This window comes from Nannospalax galili, unplaced genomic scaffold, assembly GCF_000622305.1.
Source record: "Nannospalax galili isolate Female #2095 unplaced genomic scaffold, S.galili_v1.0 scaffold281, whole genome shotgun sequence".
NCBI classification, from domain to species: domain Eukaryota; kingdom Metazoa; phylum Chordata; class Mammalia; order Rodentia; family Spalacidae; genus Nannospalax; species Nannospalax galili.
This window is the reverse complement of record NW_008349068.1, coordinates 480,459-499,639: the sequence shown is the minus strand read 5'-3', so window position 1 is coordinate 499,639 and position 19,181 is coordinate 480,459. Positions and strand designations below refer to the sequence as shown.

General features: G+C 38.6%; 1 protein-coding gene across 10 annotated transcripts in view; it reads right to left on the bottom strand.

Annotated features, from left to right (window-relative positions):
- Positions 1 to 19,181, bottom strand: part of Abi2 (abl interactor 2) — a 142,622-nt gene that overhangs the window by 42,703 nt on the left and 80,738 nt on the right. For 4 of the 10 annotated variants that reach the window (XM_008846160.3, XM_008846162.3, XM_008846163.3 and 1 more), the window contains 4 exons: positions 17,382 to 17,479; positions 13,891 to 14,037; positions 13,061 to 13,185; positions 9,871 to 10,053 (listed from right to left, as the gene is read on the bottom strand). In XM_008846160.3, the coding sequence (XP_008844382.1) occupies positions 9,871 to 10,053; positions 13,061 to 13,185; positions 13,891 to 14,037; positions 17,382 to 17,479 (553 nt within the window). The remainder of the gene's footprint in view (positions 1 to 9,870; positions 10,054 to 13,060; positions 13,186 to 13,890; positions 14,038 to 17,381; positions 17,480 to 19,181) is intronic. The other 6 variants (XM_029569949.1, XM_008846167.3, XM_008846170.3 and 3 more) reach the window with 3 other exon arrangements.

Genomic DNA, 19,181 nt, shown 5'->3' with positions numbered 1-19,181 from the left:
TCAATAATAACTTTAAATATCAATGGACTGAACTCCCCAAGAATGGAGAAAGGAATAAGTATACCCTAGGGTCAAAGAAAGAAAGTAAATAAAGGTATAATTGTGGGAAGAAAAAATAGACAAAAATGCAAACAGTAATCAAAATGATGGCAACCAATACATATCTTCCAATTATATCTTTGAATATCAATGGACTTAACTTCCCAGTCAAAAGACGCAGGCTAGTTGAATGAATTAAGAAGCAAAACCCATCTTTTTGTTGTCTGCAAGAAACTCATCTCACTTTCAAGGACAGACACAATCTCAAAGTGAAAGGATGGAAAAAAATATACCAAGTAAATGACACTAAGAAAAAAACAGGCATAGCAATTCTAGCATCTGACAAAATAGACTTTAAACTAAAACTAATCAGAGGAGACAAAGAGGGCCACTTCATTTTGATCAAAGGAACAATGAATCAAGAAGATATTACAGTCATGAATATATATTCACCAAACACTGGTGCATCCAACTTCATAAAAACAATACTACAAGACTTGAAGACCCAGATTAACCCCAACTCATTAATAGTAGGCGACTTCAATACCCCATTATCTCATAGGTCAATAGGGCAGAGAGTAAACAGAGAAACATCTGAATTAAACAATACCATATATCAAATGGACTTAACAGACATCTACTGAGTATTCCACCAAAGCACCTAAGGACATACTTTCTACTCAGCACCCCATGGAACCTTCTCCAAAATTGACCATATACTGGGGAACAAAACCTCTGAGACACACCAAAAGCAGTCCTTAGAGGGAAGTTTATAGCTCTAAGTGCCTACATCAAAAAATCGGAAAGAACACAAATGAATGGCTTAACATTGCAACTCAACACATTTGAAAAGCAACAGCAAAGGAAACCCAAACCCAGCAGACAACAAGAAATAACAAAAATCATGGCAGCAATCAATGAAATTGAATCAAGAAAACAATACAAACAATCAACAATTCCAAGAGCTGGTTCTTTGAAAAGATAAACAAGATTGACAGACTGCTAGCCCAGTTAACCTAAAGAAAGAGAGAACACCTCCAAATCAACAAAATCAGAGATAAAAGGGGAACATCACAACAGACACCAGAAAGATACAGAACCATTATAAGGGAATACTTTAAAAACCTATATGCTACTAAATTTGAAAACCTAAAAGAAATAGACGGATATCTAAAGGCATGGGAACCACCAGAACTAAACCAAGACAAGATTAACAGCTTAAACAGACCCATAACACAAAAAGAAATTGAAACAGTAATACAACACCTCTGGACTAAAAAAAGCCCAGGACCAGATGGGTATACAGCAGAATTCTGTAAGACATTTAAAGAAAATCTGCATCTAATACTACTTAATTTATTCAAAAACATAGAAATGGAGGGAAAACTTCCAAATTCCTTCTATGAAGCCAGCATCACTCTAATACCAAAGCCAGGTAAAGATACAACCAAAAAAGAAAATAGACCTACATCCTTAATGAGCATATATGCAAAAATTCTCAACAAGATACTTGCAAACCACATACAGACACATATCAAAAAGATCATCCACCATGATCAAGTTGGCTTTATCCCAGAGATGCAAGGATGGTTCAATATACATAAGTCAATAAACATCATAAATCATATAAATGGACTCAAAGACAAGAACCACATGGTCATCTCAATAGATGCAGAGAAGGACTTTGACAAAATTCAACATGCATTTATGTTCAAAGTCCTAGAGGGAATTGGACTGGAGGGAACATACCTCAACATAATTAAAGCCATATATAACAAACCCACAGCCAACATCATTCTAAATGGAGAAAAACTGGAAGCATTCCCATTGAAATCAGGAACCAGACAAGGCTGTCCACTATCCCCACTTCTCTTTTACATAGTACTTGAAACTCTTGCAAGAGCAATAAGACAAGAGAAGGAAATTAAAGGAGTAATAATTGGAGAAGAGATCAAATTATCCCTTTTTGCAGATGATATAATATATATAAGGGATCCCAAAAATTCCACCCAAAAACTCCTAGAAATTATTAACACATTCAGTAAAGTGGCAGATTACAAAATTTACCTACAGAAGTCTATAGCCTTTCTATATACCAATAAAAAGCAAGCAGAGAAAGGGCACATGGAAACACTCCCCTTCACAATAGCTGCAAAAAAATAAAATAAAATATCTCAGAGTAAACCTGACCAAAGACATTAAAGAGCTCTACAAGGAAAATTTAAAATCTATAAAGAAAGAAATCGAGGAAGACATCAGAAGATGGAAGGACCTCCCATGCTCATGGATTGGAAGAATTAATATTGTGAAAATAGCCATCTACCAAAAGTCATATACAGATTCAATGCAATGCCAATCAAAATCCCCATGACATTTTTCACAGAATTGGAAAAAAATATCCTGAGATTTATATGGAAGCAGCAAAGACCTCGGAGAGCCAAAACAACCCTGAGCACTAAGAGCAATGCCAGGGGGATTACTATACCAGATTTCAAGCTGTATTACAGAGCTATAGTCATAAACACAACATGGTACTGGCACAAAAATAGACCCATAGACCAATGGAACGAAATTGAAGACCAAAATATGACCAAATGCAATGTCAGCCACCTGATATTTGACAAAGGGGCCAAGAACATTAACTGAAGACAGCATGTTCAGCAAATGGTGCTGGCAAGACTGGATCTCCACTTGTAAAAGAATGAAACTAAACCCCTATCTTTCACCCTGCACAAAAGTCAATTCCAAATGGATCAAAGACCTCAATGTAAAGCCTGAAACTCTGAAACTGTTAGAAGAAAACATTGGGAAAAACCTAGAAGATATAGGCGTAGGAAAGGATTTTCTAAACCGGACATCAATTGCTCAGTAAACGAGGGCATATTTAACAAATGGGACCTCATTAAACTAAAAAGCTTCTGTACATCAAGGGAGACAACCAAGGAAGCAAACAGAAAACACACAGAACGGGAGAAAATCTTCACCAGCAAAACATCCAACAGAGGTTTAAAAACCAGTATTTATAACGAACTCAAAAAACAGAGAACCTAGACAAGAAGCAACCCAATTAAAAGATGGACTAAGGAACTGAACAGAGAGTTCTGAAAAGAAGAAATAAAGATGGCTATGAGACATCTTAAAAGATGTTCAACATCACTATTAGGGAAATGCAAATTAAAACCACTTTAAGATTTCACCTTACCCCAGTCAGACTGCCTAAGGTCAAGAAAACAAATGATACCAAATGTTGGAGAGGATGTGGGGAAAAGGGAACACTCATCCACTGCTGGTGGGGCTGCAAAATGGTTCAACCCCTATGGAAAGCAGTGTGGAGAACTCTGAAAAAATTACAAGTGAACCTACCATTTGACCCAGTTATACCACTCCTTGGCATATACCCAAAGAACTCATCCTATTGCAGAGACACTTGTACATCCATGTTTGTTGCTGCTCTTTTCACAATAGCTAAGAGACGGAAGCAACCTAAGTGTCCCTCAATCGATGAGCTGATAATGAAAATGTGGTTCATTTATACGATGGAGTTTTACTCAGCAGTAAAGAAAGATGAAATCATGAAATTTGCAGGTAAATGGATGGAACTAGAAACTGTTATACTAAGTGAAGTAACACAGACTCAGAAAAAAAATCGACATATATTCTCCCTCATATGTGGATCCTAGAACCAGACTCTGATAAATAAGTATGCAACAAGACATAACTACAGGAACCAGGATAATGGAAAGGAAACAGGGAGGTAAAGGAAAAGAAATAACCTAAAAGAGAAGAACAGTAGGAAACAGGCCTTAATAAGGGAGATATGGATAAAAACTGGGTTAGTTTAAGGGAGGGGGAAGGGAAGGGTATACAAGGAACCAAGGGGATAAAGGGAAAGAAGGAACTCAAGAGAGGTAGAACCACAGGATAAGGGTATCATTAAGGGAGAAAGGGGGGAAATGAGGGCACCTTAAGTGTGAAAAACATGATGGAGGGCTGAGACAATGTGAGAGATAAACAATGTCTAGCTAGTTTTGAAAACCAGAGGGTGTTGGGGAACCCTGCTGTTAGGGTTGTAGTCCTCCATGTCCAGATAGCACTAAGGGGCTTGGCGCCATATGGAAGGACTCCCCTTCTCAGCAGGGGGCCTCCTGCTCTCTTCCTGACTCACCTGGAAAGTGCCACCAAGCACAGATGCCTGACCTTATTTGGAACATGACCTTTGGCATAGTTACCTGGAGTAAAAACTACCCCCAGTTTTTTTCTATGTGATAATCAGGCATCGCCTGGTAGTGGGACAAGGAGCCCACTGCCACATGTAAATAAAGCATACTATGAGCACCTATCAGCTGAGGCATTGGCTACTGCCTCCACACCATATTTTCCTTAGTTCTCCCACTGAATAAACGGAGCTGTTTCACTGAATCTAGAGCTGTTTCACTGAGTCTGGAGCTGTTTGCATCATTGAACCTGCCTCCCTGGAAGGGCTTTCTTCCGTCAATGCTCACTGGTGACCCTGCTTGTCATTTCTGCTCCCTTTATCCTCGTGGAGCGGTGGCCAACGACCCACGAGGAGAGGGAGCGACCCCACAAGAGGGAACCATATTACTTCTACAACCTACTGATAAATTATACATAGCAGATCAAGAAATACATGCCTAGGTAAGGTTTATCTGAGAACAACTGATCTTTGCCCAATATTTATCTACATGACACACAGTAATTAAAAATACCAGACTGGTGGAATTAACCTTCTTGGGTGTTTAACAGACATACTTTGAAACCTATACTAATTTAGTCAGAGGAGGACAGTTTTTGTTCCTTGCCCTCCTAGGTCGACTAGTTCCAGGGGACTATGAGCATCTCTCAAAATGTCCTGTAATTGTGGTGGGTCATTTGTCCTCTTGATCAAGGAGGCTGAGGAGACCCCACCAGATGGACTTGAACCAGTGTCCAGTCTATAAAAAGTAGGGTCAACACAGACGAATCATTTCCTCCTTGCTTCCAAGCGAAGTCAACTATGGACGAGCAGGACCTTTGACTTATCTTCACATAGATGGAACTGGTAAAAGAAAGGAGCCAGGGGCTCCTCCCAAGCCCATGTGACCCCTGAGGAACAGATCCTCAAATGACCTTTAGAGTAAAAATAAATCAGTTTCATCTGGACCAACTGTATGGCCTTAAACACCCAAAACGAAAGTGTAACCAAAGATTAAATGGGCCAACATAATTTTTTAAGAGTCCATATGTATAGCTATAGGCTAAAGCAACAATGCCAGAAAGGTGATACCTTCTTTTGAGTTGATGGCCAGGGTGGCCAAAGGGATTCCTAGATAGTAACCCAGCATAGAACTGGGAAAATAAACAGCAGACCCCAATCTTATCCAAAGGAATATAGACAACTGATTACTGCTAGATGAAGAATAGCTGACCCTCCTAAAACAAAGACCTCTAGATAGGCTGACTACATTTACCAGAAGGGCAAGTAGTGGGGAATGGCTGGGGGTGCCGACAACACAGCAGACAGCAGCAGGGATATCAGAGTATAGGGGCTCTAGTTTGGGGGAGGGAGGCTATGGGAGGGTGCTACCTGGGAAGTGGGTGTATAAATAACTAAAAAAGAAAAAAATATTTCTTCAAAGCATAAAAATGTGCTCCTTAATAATTAGTAGATGTGAAAAACATTACCACTGAAATCTACCTGATGACTTTAGATCCATGCTCAGATGCCAAGGAGCTCAGAAAGTAACCGACTGTGACTAGTAATAATCAGATATATAGAGATTAAAAACGCGTGTACATCTTAGTGTCAATTATATTAAAAATGAATTTTTCTGTATGAAACTGAATTAAGTAGAGCCCTATACTGAGTACAATATTGTATAACTGTAATAATTCAACTGTAAACCTAAAAATTTACAGCCAATTTTGAAAGAGATACATCTTCTCTGGGGAAATTGTTATTGAATATGTCGATGTTGTAATGAAATGCTTCTTCTAATTATATGGTTATTAAATAAATAATTTTTTTTAAAGTTAAACATTTCTTATGCTGGGCACGGCGGCTCATGCCTTTAACCTCAGCACTTAGGAGGCAGAGGCAGGTAAATATCTGTGAGATCAAGGCCAGCTTGGTCTACATAGTGATTTCTGGGGCTAGAGAAAGACCCTGTCTCAGAAAAAAAAGTTAAACATTTCTTTTTTATTTTATTTATTTTTATTTTATGTGTATAAGTATTATTTTGTGTGTATGAGTGTTTTGCTGGCATGTACCCATGTTGTACAATCCCCGAGGCCAGAGAAAGACGTTAGATCCCCTGGAATTGGAGTCAAGGATTGTTGTTAGCTGCCATGTGGGTGCTGGGAATCAAACCCAGGTACTCTGCAATAATAGCCAGTGTTCTTTACCACTAAGCCAGCTGTCCAACCCCCCAGAAACATTTCTTTATAATACAACCTAACAACCCTATTTCCCTAGGTGTTTAGCCAAATGAAATAACCCAATACATATACATTCTTATGTATATGAATGTTTATGGCAGCTGTATTCATAATCCCTCAAAACTGAAAGCAATCCAAATGTCCTTTTAACTGAGAATGAGATGCACTGTAGTAGATCCATACAAAAGAGCACTACTGGCAATGGAAAGAAATAAACTACCTCAACATACATAATTATGATAAACCTCAAAAGCACCTGACTACAAAACCAGACCCAAAAGGTTACATACTATATGCTTCCATGTATACAACATTGTTTTATACTTTATTATTTTTTATTTTATGTGTATGAGTGTGTTGCCTGCATGTATGTAAGTGCACCCACGTCGTGCAATGCCCATGAAAGTCAGAAGAGGGTGTTGGATCTCCTGGAATTGGAGTTATGGATGGTTGTTCGCCCTCTTGTGGGTACTAAGAACCAAACTTGGGTCCTCTGCAAGAGCAGTCAGTTCTCTTAACCACTGAGCAATCTTTCCAGCCCCAATATGATATTTTTACAAAGACAAGAACAGATCAAGCAGTCAGCAGAGGAGAAGGACTGCTTACAAAGGGGGCAAGGAGGTCATCTGCTGGGGATGATAGAACTGTTCTAGGTCTTAATTGTGCTGGTTTCTATGCAATAGCGTAAATCTAAAAAAAATCATATACATATATACTTACAAAGCCAAACTTTATACAATTTATACCTTACTAAAACAAATTGATAAGGAATTTATCTTACTTTGCTTAAAAATAATTATCCACTCATAATAAATGTTTACTTCCTGAACACTATTAGTTGGTCAAACATTACTAAATTATCAGTTAATTACTAAAATTCTAAGTCTTAAGGGTTACTTATTATTTCTGGTCTACAGCATTAGCAAGATTCCTATATTGAACTAGCTAGACCAGTGTAACAGAACTGTATATAGATCAAAGAAATGTAAATATTTACACTCATCCAGGTCAAAAGGTTCTTTACAAGGCTAGTAGAGAAGCTATCCCAAGAGAACACCATTCAGATGCTCTTTTAAAACATCTAAGTATTGATTTATGGAAAGCAAAAATGAATATGTGTTCTATTAAGTACTTTATTGGCAAGCTAGACACTAAGGTTATACATTTTAGAACAAGTAAGAAACCATTTACTAACAAGCATCTTATTAACTATTCAAATGTATTCTGAGGTAATTAAGAGTCTTTATCTCCTATTCCATCAAAACAAATTTTAGGTTTTAGGATAATTTTTATTTTTTAAATCATTACTGGAGAGATTGCTCAGTGGTTAAGAACACTAGTTGTTCTTGCAGAAGATCCGGGTTCGAATCCCAGCACCCACATGGCAGCTAACAACTGTCTGTAACTCCAGCCCCAAGGTATCCGACAGCCTCTTCTGACCTCCGTGGGCATTGCATGACACGGGTGCACTTACCAACACACAGGCAATACATGCATACACGTAAAATAATAAATTAAAAAAAAATCATTACTACAGTTATTTCTGCGAGGGGAAGAGTACACACATGCCATGGTGTGTATGCGGAAGTCAGAGGACAATTTGTGGGAGTTCGTTCTCTTCTTACACAATATGAGTCCCAGGGATCAAACTCAGGTCATCAGGTTTGGCAGCAAGTACCTTTATCCACTGAGCCATCTCACCAGCCCTAAGCTGAAATCTTAAATGTAACACTAAAAATATCAGTCAACTTAAAGAAGCCTGAATTCTTTTGGAAGTACTGTTTATGAGTTCCTAGTACTGTTAAAATATAAGCAAAGATTCCACTATAATGCACTTAGAGGCTTGCAATTTGCTACATAAAATATTCCCTGTATAATATATTTTTGAATTATCATAGACTTTTTTTGTCTTTTTGAGACAGTATCTCCCTATAGCCACAGCTGGCCTGGAACTTGTTATTTAGATCAGGCTCGTCTCAATCTCACAGCAATCTGCAGGCCTCTGCCTCCCAACTGCTGCGATTAAAGGCATGTGCCACCACACCTGGCTCATATACTTTTTGTTAATTAACGTAACCTGTAATTTTCCTTTTTTGTTTTTGTTTTGTGTGTGTGTGTGCGCACGTGTACATGCATGCATGCGTGTGCAGATACATATGCATGTGAACTACTACACAAACCTGAGGTCAATTTTTGGGGTTGCTCCTCAAAAGCCATTCATCTTGATTTAAGAAACAAGGTCTCTGATTGGGACCTGAGACTCACTGATAGGCTAGACTGGCTGGCCAGTGAGCCCAAAGGATTTACCTATCTCTGCCTCCCCAAGGATGAAATGAAAGCAAAGGCTACTCTGTGCCCAGCTGTTTACATGAGTGCTGGGGACAGCTATGCTCATACCCTCATGCATGCACAGCAATCACTTTACAGGCTGAGCCATTTTTCCAGTGCCATATAATAATAAGTCTAATGGTAGCTTTTCAAAACCATATAGAAAGTAGCTCCATACTAAGTATGCTAGTTTTTGTCAACTTGACACAAGCTAATCACCTGGGAAGAGGAAACTTCAGATGAATTTCCTCCATCTGAATTGGCCTGTGGCCAGGTCTGTGAGGCATTTTTTATTTCTTTTTAAATTTTTTGTTTATTTAATTTTATGGATATGAATGTTTTGCATGCACATATACAGGGTCAGAAAAGGGCACTGGAACCCTGGAACTGGAATTGCAGACAGTTGTTAGCCACCATGTGGGTGCTGGAAACTAAACCCAAACTCTCCAGTTCCTCTGAGACATTTTCTTACTGCCGATTGATGTAGGAGGGCCTAACCCAACTGTGGGTGGGACCATCCTGGGGCAGGTGGACCTAGGCTGTATAAGATAGCTGAGCAAGCCAGGAAGAGCAAGCCAGTAAGCAGCGTTCCTCCACCATCTCTGCTTCAAATATTCCTGCCTCCAGGTTCCTGCCTCAAGTTCCTGCCCCGACTCCCTCCATGATGAATTGTCACTTGAAAGAATAAGATGAAATAAACCCTTTCCTCCCCAAGTTGCTTTTGATCAGTGTTGTATCACAGCAACAGAGAAGCAAACTAGGACGCTAAGTTCACAAGTCTTTAAAAAAATGAAATTAAAGCAATAAAAATATGTTATGTTTGTGCTACCTTATTAGACAAACGTATACAAGACTTTACCCTGACTTTCTCAAGAATTTCTTTGTTCACATGCCACTTTCTTGTTAGAATATTAGTCTTGAATTTTTTTAATACCAATAATACCAAACCAACAACAACACACAGACATATACACACCAAAAAAAAAAAAAAAAATCATGAAGCTGGAGTTTCAGGTAAAAATAGCCAGATGTCTGGATCTGTCTGACAATGAATAAGCCAATACTCACCTGTAGGGGGATTGGAAGAAATAACAGGGGGAGTTGGAGAGGTGAAGCCATCAGCAAGGGTCTGTGCACCCCCAGCAGCAGCATCTGGGGCAGTGGAGGAGGGGACAGTAGCAGGAACAAGAGGGGCAGGGACAGATGCAGAAGTGGCAGGAAGAGGAGGAGTGCCAGTAGAGCCAGCAGGGGCTGATGGGAAAGAGGAGTAAGAGGCAGCATTAATACCACGGTCGCATTAGGCGAGATTAGAAAAGGCATTAGAATATTAAATGTTAGATATTCAGTGCTTAACTGTAGCCAAAAGAATAGAGAGCTGGAAAAAGAAGGAAGCTTACGGGTGAAGGATTATTAGGTATGAAACAAATAATTCAAGATGCTCAGGGTAACACCGAAAAAATTTAATTTATTAAAAACAAACCTTCCTTTATACCTGAAAGTTACTAGTCTAGAAGAAAGCAGCTTCCTGTATTTGTTATTTTAGCATGACATATTGTAAATAATACATAAAACTAAATAGAATATTATTGCTTTTTAAAAGTATTAAGTTTGAATTACCCGTATTAGAAAATAGGCACGTATTCTAGACAGTGTCTTACCAGGTTAAAAAAAATGAAAAGCAATAAAAAATTTTTTTTCATGATTTTAAAAAAGTATTATCTATTTAAGCCAGGCATGGTGGTGCATGCCTTTAATCCCAGTACTCAGGAGGCAGAGGCAGATGGATCTCTGAGTTCAAGGCCAGCCTGGTCTACAAAACAAGTTCTAAGCCAGCTGGGGCTACAGGGAGACCCTGTCTTTAAAAAAAAAAAGTATTATCTATTTAAGCCAGGCATGGTGGTGCATGCTTTTAATCCCAGTACTCAGGAGGCAGAGGCAGATGGATCTCTGAGTTCAAGGCCAGCCTGGTCTACAAAACAAGTTCTAAGCCAGCTGGGGCTACAGGGAGACCCTGTCTTTAAAAAAAAAAGTATTATCTATTTAAGCCAGGCATGGTGGTGCATGCTTTTAATCCCAGTACTCAGGAGGCAGAGGCAGATGGATCTCTGAGTTCAAGGCCAGCCTGGTCTACAAAACAAGTTCTAAGCCAGCTGGGGCTACAGGGAGACCCTGTCTTTAAAAAAAAAAGTATTATCTATTTAAGCCAGGCATGGTGGTGCATGCTTTTAATCCCAGTACTCAGGAGGCAGAGGCAGATGGATCTCTGAGTTCAAGGCCAGCCTGGTCTACAAAACAAGTTCTAAGCCAGCTGGGGCTACAGGGAGACCCTGTCTTTAAAAAAAAAAGTATTATCTATTTAAGCCAGGCATGGTGGTGCATGCTTTTAATCCCAGTACTCAGGAGGCAGAGGCAGATGGATCTCTGAGTTCAAGGCCAGCCTGGTCTACAAAACAAGTTCTAAGCCAGCTGGGGCTACAGGGAGACCCTGTCTTTAAAAAAAAAAGTATTATCTATTTAAGCCAGGCATGGTGGTGCATGCTTTTAATCCCAGTACTCAGGAGGCAGAGGCAGATGGATCTCTGAGTTCAAGGCCAGCCTGGTCTACAAAACAAGTTCTAAGCCAGCTGGGGCTACAGGGAGACCCTGTCTTTAAAAAAAAAAGTATTATCTATTTAAGCCAGGCATGGTGGTGCATGCTTTTAATCCCAGTACTCAGGAGGCAGAGGCAGATGGATCTCTGAGTTCAAGGCCAGCCTGGTCTACAAAACAAGTTCTAAGCCAGCTGGGGCTACAGGGAGACCCTGTCTTTAAAAAAAAAAGTATTATCTATTTAAGCCAGGCATGGTGGTGCATGCTTTTAATCCCAGTACTCAGGAGGCAGAGGCAGATGGATCTCTGAGTTCAAGGCCAGCCTGGTCTACAAAACAAGTTCTAAGCCAGCTGGGGCTACAGGGAGACCCTGTCTTTAAAAAAAAAAGTATTATCTATTTAAGCCAGGCATGGTGGTGCATGCTTTTAATCCCAGTACTCAGGAGGCAGAGGCAGATGGATCTCTGAGTTCAAGGCCAGCCTGGTCTACAAAACAAGTTCTAAGCCAGCTGGGGCTACAGGGAGACCCTGTCTTTAAAAAAAAAAGTATTATCTATTTGTATTATTGTAATTAAATATGCTTCTGAGCTCTTTTGTTTTTGGAGACTCACTATAGTCCAGGCTAACTGCCAGTTCACAATCCTTCTGCCTTAGCCCCTGGCATGCTGAGATTACAGGCAGCACTACAACCTGCTTAATTATATAATACTCTGCGCCTTGGGGCGGCGGGGAGGGGGGAGTTGAGACAGGGTCTCCCGTAGCTCTAGCTGGCATGGAATTTGGCCAGGCTGACCTTGAGCTCAGAAATCTTCCTGCTTCTGCCTCCCAAATGCTGGGATTAAAGGCATGCACTGCCATGCCCGGCCCTCTACCTTGTTTTTTTAATAAAGATTTTTTTAAATTTATGTGTTTGCGTGTGTATGTGCGCCTGCTTGAGTTTATGTGCACCATGCATAAGCAGGTGTTGGCAAAGGTCAGAAGACCAGGGACTGGGGTTACAGGTGGTTGTGAGCCACCTGATACAGGTGCTGAGAACCAAACTTGGATCTCCTCTGTAAGGGCAGTAAGTGCACCACTGAGCCATCTCTCCAGCCCCATCCTGATACTTTTGTATTCATGCTTTTAAAACTAAATTTAAAATCTGTGTCCTCAAATCAAGTATGCGTATTTTTCTATTTCAGAGATGGGGGGAATATTTCAGAAACTACTGAATTCTAATGCTCCTCAATTTACTTTTATATTTGCTGTTCTTTGTTATCAATACGATTCTCAAACCAGACCCTCACCATGCCAAAGAAATGCTCTGTCACAATATTAGCTGGGATTAAACATGTAACTCATACCATAATGGAACCTGGAACCTCAAAGCACCAACTGAGCTAGCACCTAAGGCATAAAATCAAGTAACAAAGAAGAAAGACAGCAAAATTAAAATCAGTTGGCTAGAAATAACACGTATGTAAAGGCTTCCCAATATTTATGGAGTCCTAAAGAAGTCTTTTTAAAATCCTGATTAAGAAGAAAACCTGCCCCACTTGCATGTGACTCTGAGGCCCCGGGTTCAGTAGCCAGCAAAACACACACTGAGAACAAGGAATCCACTATAATGAAATGACAGACTGAATTTAAATTCAGAAAAGACAAAGATAAATGACCCCCTGTGCTTTACCTGGAAAGACGCTGGGAGGAGACGGAGTGGGGACAGCAATAGGCACCCCCACACTCCCACTTCCGCTGTTTTCCCGACTGCTGCTCCGACTACTAGGGTGGCTTCCTCCACTACTCCCACTGCTGCTGAAGAAATAAGAGCCACCAAGACATGAGCACGTGTACCAGGAGTCAGGATTCCCCAAATAGTTCTGAAATGAGCATAGCTACAAGAAATATAATTCAAGCCACTTCCACTTCAAGTATGAATTTCTTAATGAGGAGAAAAGCTGAGTTCAGTAAGCTTGTTTGACATCTTTTAATGAGATGCATTTAAAGACTGAAAGAGAAGAAATTCTCTATAAATGTAACTAAAAACTGTTGATGCTTAACACATCAAAACAATAAATATTACCTTTTCAATATTCTGGTTTACTGTCTATCTGAAGAAACTCACATTAAATGTTCCTAATTTATTTTATTTCCATTTGTAATCATATCTTGATATACTATCCCATACTGATATTTTATTATGATTAGTTTTTCATCTGTAAAGTTCCACCAAAAAACAACTTGAAATTTTCCATGCCTGGTCAATTATTTTTTAGGTCAACTAAAGTTTTGTCTCTATTGAGAAGTTTGTGCTTTGAGGTGTCTAATCTTTTTTACCTTCCTGACTGCTCAATGTTACATCAGAGCATGAGGAGAGAGAGGAAGAATCAGATGAAGTTTGGGAGAGTAGAGTGAGGAAAAGAACTTAGCGCTTGGAAAATGAGAGAGATTTAACTGAAGCCATCTGAACAGATTATGGTACTACGACCATCACGTTTTGCGCTGAGGTAGAGAAAATACCTGTAAGTTCGATTTCTTTGATTCACAGAAGCTGTCCTCACAGGGCTCTGCTGCGAGGGAGCCATATTACGGGTTGGGCTAGGTACGTAATCATTTGGTACCACTGGAGGACGCACTGGCTCCAGTGTGCGATAGGGGGAGTGCCGCCTACAAAAAGAAGAGCGTATGTATTGTGTGATTAATCAAGTTTCGGCACGATAAATTCAAAGAGTTGCCAGTGAAATACAATTTGTAAGCAGAAATAGGAAATGTGGTTTAACCCAGATATGAATTTGTCTTCCTATGGTATCACTCCTCCACCATTAAATCCGGTGAATATGTATTATAAGTTGTCAGTCTCCAACCTCATTTCCCTGTGCTAATGAAATTTTGTTCATTTATTCTCAGAGAACACAGGTTCTCTTTTAATCCAGTATTTCCTAGACTCTACTCTTTTCTTTGAAGAATTTGAATTATTTTAGTATCATGTCAAAGTCTCCCAACTGCACTGCATGAATGCACTATTTATCTTTCTCTCCTCTCTCTCCCTAAGAAACATATTCAAAGATATAGACAACAAATCTACATTTCTGAAATCATGAACGCCATATGATCAATATCAGTCATAACACCTCATTTCCCTTTTTACACATTAAATACATAACAAATAAAAGTATATATGTATTTCAAAAATACACTACTTAATTATATTTTCCATTTTTACAACCTTTCTCCCTCAAGTTTCACTTTGATCTCTTTCCTCTTTCCCTTCTCAGAGTTCAACATTGGTAAGAATACTTAAATGAAGCTGGGCATGGTGGCGCACACCTTAAATCCCAGCACTCAGGAGGCAGAGACAGGTGGATCTCTGTGAGTTCAAGGCCAGCCTGGTCTACACAGTGAGTTCCAGGACAGCTGGGGCTACAGGGAGACCCTGTCTCAAAAAGACCAAACAAGATGCACACTGAGACATTAGCTAACATTAAATCAGTTTTCATTTCAAGTGTTCAAATTCTTCATGACAATGACAAATATAAAACTGACATCTTGTAGGTGAGATGGGTCTTTAAAAGAATTTGGCATCTCAAGATGTGAACATTAAAAAGCATTCATTCTTCTCTTGTAAGCTATGCTGCTCAATTAGCTTCCACATTTCTCAGTACCTCACATCCCACACGACTCCTAGAATTCCTTAAAAATACTACTTTCCTGGGTGGCTCAAGTTACAGCTTACTGCTTTTGAATGAGATTATTTTTCAATGGCACTGCTTCATCATGTCTCCTTGAATAAGCACAAACATCAACTATACAAAACAAATGAGATGCACTACATGAGACATTAGGTCAAAAAAAGAAAAAGAGGAATGCTAGGACTTTGGATTTAAAATATTAAAAAGAAGTTCAAGCATCTCTGAAGTTACAATGCAAACATAAAAAAGAAAATGGGAAACTGATTAATTTCTGAACATTTAATTTTTTGGCAATGTTTCCCAGACAATAAATTTATTTAACTGTCTTTGCTGAGAGCTACACAAGGAGAACAATGACATGAACAAGGTCTAAAAAGTCAAATTAAGTAAACAAAACAAGCACAAGAGGAGAAGGAATGATACATGTTGACTAGGCAACAGCTGAAGAACACAGCACATGACCATCAACTGGCCCAAGCATGGGGCATCCCTGCTAATACCCAAGGAAAACAAATACTGTGATATGAATCCATGTTCAAACTTTGGTAAAAAAAAATTCATTTTACTGGACACTAAGTGGGTTATCTTCATAACAATCTTAACTTAAAACTAAACAAACTCCATTAAGCACTACACATGAGGAAATGTAAGTGTTCCATAGGAAAATAAAGCAAATGCCTCCCCTTGATCACTCTCCTCTGCCCCCTGCAACCATTATACTCTAACACATCATCTTCATTCTACCTAGAAGTTTTTTAAAAAGCCTGAACTGGCCAGGCACAGTGGTGCATGCCTTTAGTCCCAGCATTTGGGAGGCAGAGGCAGGCAGACCTCTGTGAGTTCCTTACACAGCAAGTTCCAGGCTAGCTGCAGCTACAGGGAGACCCTGTCTCAAAAAGAACCCCCCACCCTGGCAAAAAAAAAAAAAAAAAGCCTAAACTGGGCATCATGGCACACGCCTATAATTCCCGCATTTAAAAACTTTGAGGCCGGAGGATCAAGAGTTCAAGGCCAATATGGGCTACATTATGTAATAAGACTCTGGCTCAGAAACTAAATTCATTAAAACCACCCTATTTCTGGTTGGTGAACATTATCCTACATTACATGCCAACTCATCTTTGTTTCATCCTAATCTACAGTGCTTGATTAGGTTTTTAATTTGGGGGAGAGGAGTGGCTTTTGTTGTTGATCTTTCTTTTTTGTTTTGTTTTGTTTTTTTGGTGAGGGGGCCAGAGACTTTTAGAGACTATCACAAAGCCAATGGTTATGAAAGCATTTTGTTTTATACTTTTTCAAAAATCGAATTTGCAGTACAGTGACCTGACAAATCAATAGAGGACAAATATCACCCCCTTTTACAGATGAAAAAACTCAACTGTTGACAAACTGACTTCACAGAACCATGGGGCAAGCAGCAGAGCTAAACCAAAATTTTAGTCAACTGGCTTCTGGGTTGCAGGATGTCCACCTGATCATACATTTCAACCATGATAAACTACGATGCCAATCAAGAAGAAAGTCAACACTTTTCTGCTGACAATTTTTGCAAAAAGTCAAATCCAGAACCCAATTCTGAGGCACCAAATCAAAGAGTATCCTAACAAGTTATATAGAATGTTATAATCTACACAGCGTGGTTGACAGGACACCCTGGTAAGTTCAACTGTAAAATAAAGGACTATAAAAATTCTCTAAAAAGAAAAAATAAATGAAAGCCAAACTTTAATTTATAATTAACCATAAATTTAGGCTAGAATTTTGTCTCAATTTAAAACTCACTATGGAGACCAGGCTGGCCTCAAACTCACAGAGATCCACCTGCCTCTGCCTCCCGAGTGGTGGGATTAAAGGTGTGCACCACCACACCCGGCCCTATAAAAATAATTTCTAAGCAACTATTTTAAAGTATAAAGATGGGACTGGAGAGAAGGCTCAACAGTTAAGAGCACTAGCTGCTCTTGCAGAGGATCCAGGTTCAGTTCCCAGCACCCACATGGTGGCTAACAGTCATCCCTGAACTCCAGTTCCAAGGGATCTAGTGCCCTCTTCTGGCCTCCACAATTTTGCACACACATGGTTCATTTACATACATGCTGGCAAAATATTCATACACATAAATTAAAAATAAATAATAAATTTTTAAATGTCTTAAAGTATAAAGATGTGCTTACCAGGAAAAAGGAAAGTTACATACACAAAAAGCTAACACTAGAAAGAAAACGTTCTTTCTTCAATATTCAAAACTAATTTAAACAGAGGTTGTGTTCCATTTTTTAACACAACACTCCATGACACGGTTTTCTATTATTATATACTTACCCAAGTGTCCCCTTCCCTGACATAGGAGGACTTGGGGGTTTCTGAGTTGGAGGTGTTGTACGTGGCAGCCCACCCATCTTCATATTCTGGGTACTCACCTAAAAAATTTTGAGGAAAACTCAACTTAACTTGCATACAATGGAATGAAATGGTACTAGGGAAATAATGCTATGCTATTTAACAAAGGAGGGGAAGGTTTGAACATAAAAAAATTAGAGGCCATGCAATTCATATGCAATTTCTACTCTACTATTCTGTAGTTGTACTCAAAGGACTCTTCCTAACAAGATTTTCAAATGATTTTAAACTTGTACATAAAAAGTTTATTTGCCATTAGGCCATCACACCAACAGATCACTGGTTAGACTATTTGATATTATACTCAACTGAAATTAAACAGTTAAAATGTTTTAGTTTTAACAAAAAGTAACAATCAGAAACAAAAAGTCTTTAATTTATTCCTTATTTTTATTATTATACTTAGATGGCAAGTATATCATAAACAAAACGCATTCCCAACTGAACATATGCAGTTATGGATATGATCCATTGTAACTAGACAGAACATAAAATACAGATAAAGTATATTATATAAAAGAAAAGTTTACTCTGTTAAAGTTGTGTATCACTTTCACAAATCATATTTCTTTAATGTTCTCTTGTGGGGAAATCACCTACCTGAAAGCTGCTAGAAGTTCAAGGAAGACTCCTAAATATCTGAACCACAACATTAGGTCTGAGGTATCCCATTCAACTGAGAACACAAAAGCCACTCCCAATATCTTATTTCTGGTGGGAATTAGACCCACTCAAGCCTAAGCTGAAGAATAATTCAGGCATGAGACAGGTGTGGCACAGTCCTCAGTCAGAGATGGACCACGACTGCATTCATAATTCTATTCCCAACTGAAAACTCAAATACAGGAAAGAGGGACAATCTGGGAATAATGATGTCATCAAAGAAGTATGTCAGCACTTGCATAATTTCAGATATTTTATATGCAGCCAATCATCAACATGGTTCAAATGCAACATCACATTGCTTGAGAGTACTGATGGGTTAAATTACTATTTGTAAAGCAGATTCATACATGGTCCTATTTAAAGCCTCTATTATTTTGAATTGCTATCTTCAAAACACATTTCAAAGAAAGGATATCAAATTTCTCATAAGACTTTCTACAGAGTTAAAATTTATACTTATAAAATGCAACTGTAAGATATACCACTGATGTCAGAATACATTTACAATTATAATTTTAAAATATAAATTTTAGGAAAACAATCACATTACAGAGAATTGAAGCTATCAAAATTAACTGGCTTGAGCGGAGTTTTTTTTAGGTTCTTAAAAATTAAAATATGACTTATCTATAGGCAAGAAATAATGTATCAGTAATAGTGAATAGTCCAGTGAACAAGTTGTGTGTGATGTTAAAACAATCTTTAATGACAAATGACACCTTTAAAATGCCAATAGTTTCTAAAGTAAAGTATTTATAATCCTTTTGCTATTGCTTTTAAACAATACAAACTAATTATCAAGTAAGAATAAAAATTAAATTATCCTTGCTCTCTCCCTCTTTAATAAGTAGAGGGTAAATGAATTTTAAATGTCAGAGGACGCTTTCCAAAAAAAAATCAATTCACATTTAGAGAAAATTTTAGATGTAATCTGAAAAATAACCACCATAACGTTTAAAAACTATCTTAACTACAAGATTTTAAAAGTAGTAACCAAAGTCCTTTAAGCTCAACGTTAAACAACATAAAACCAAAAGATACTATAAGTGATGAGGG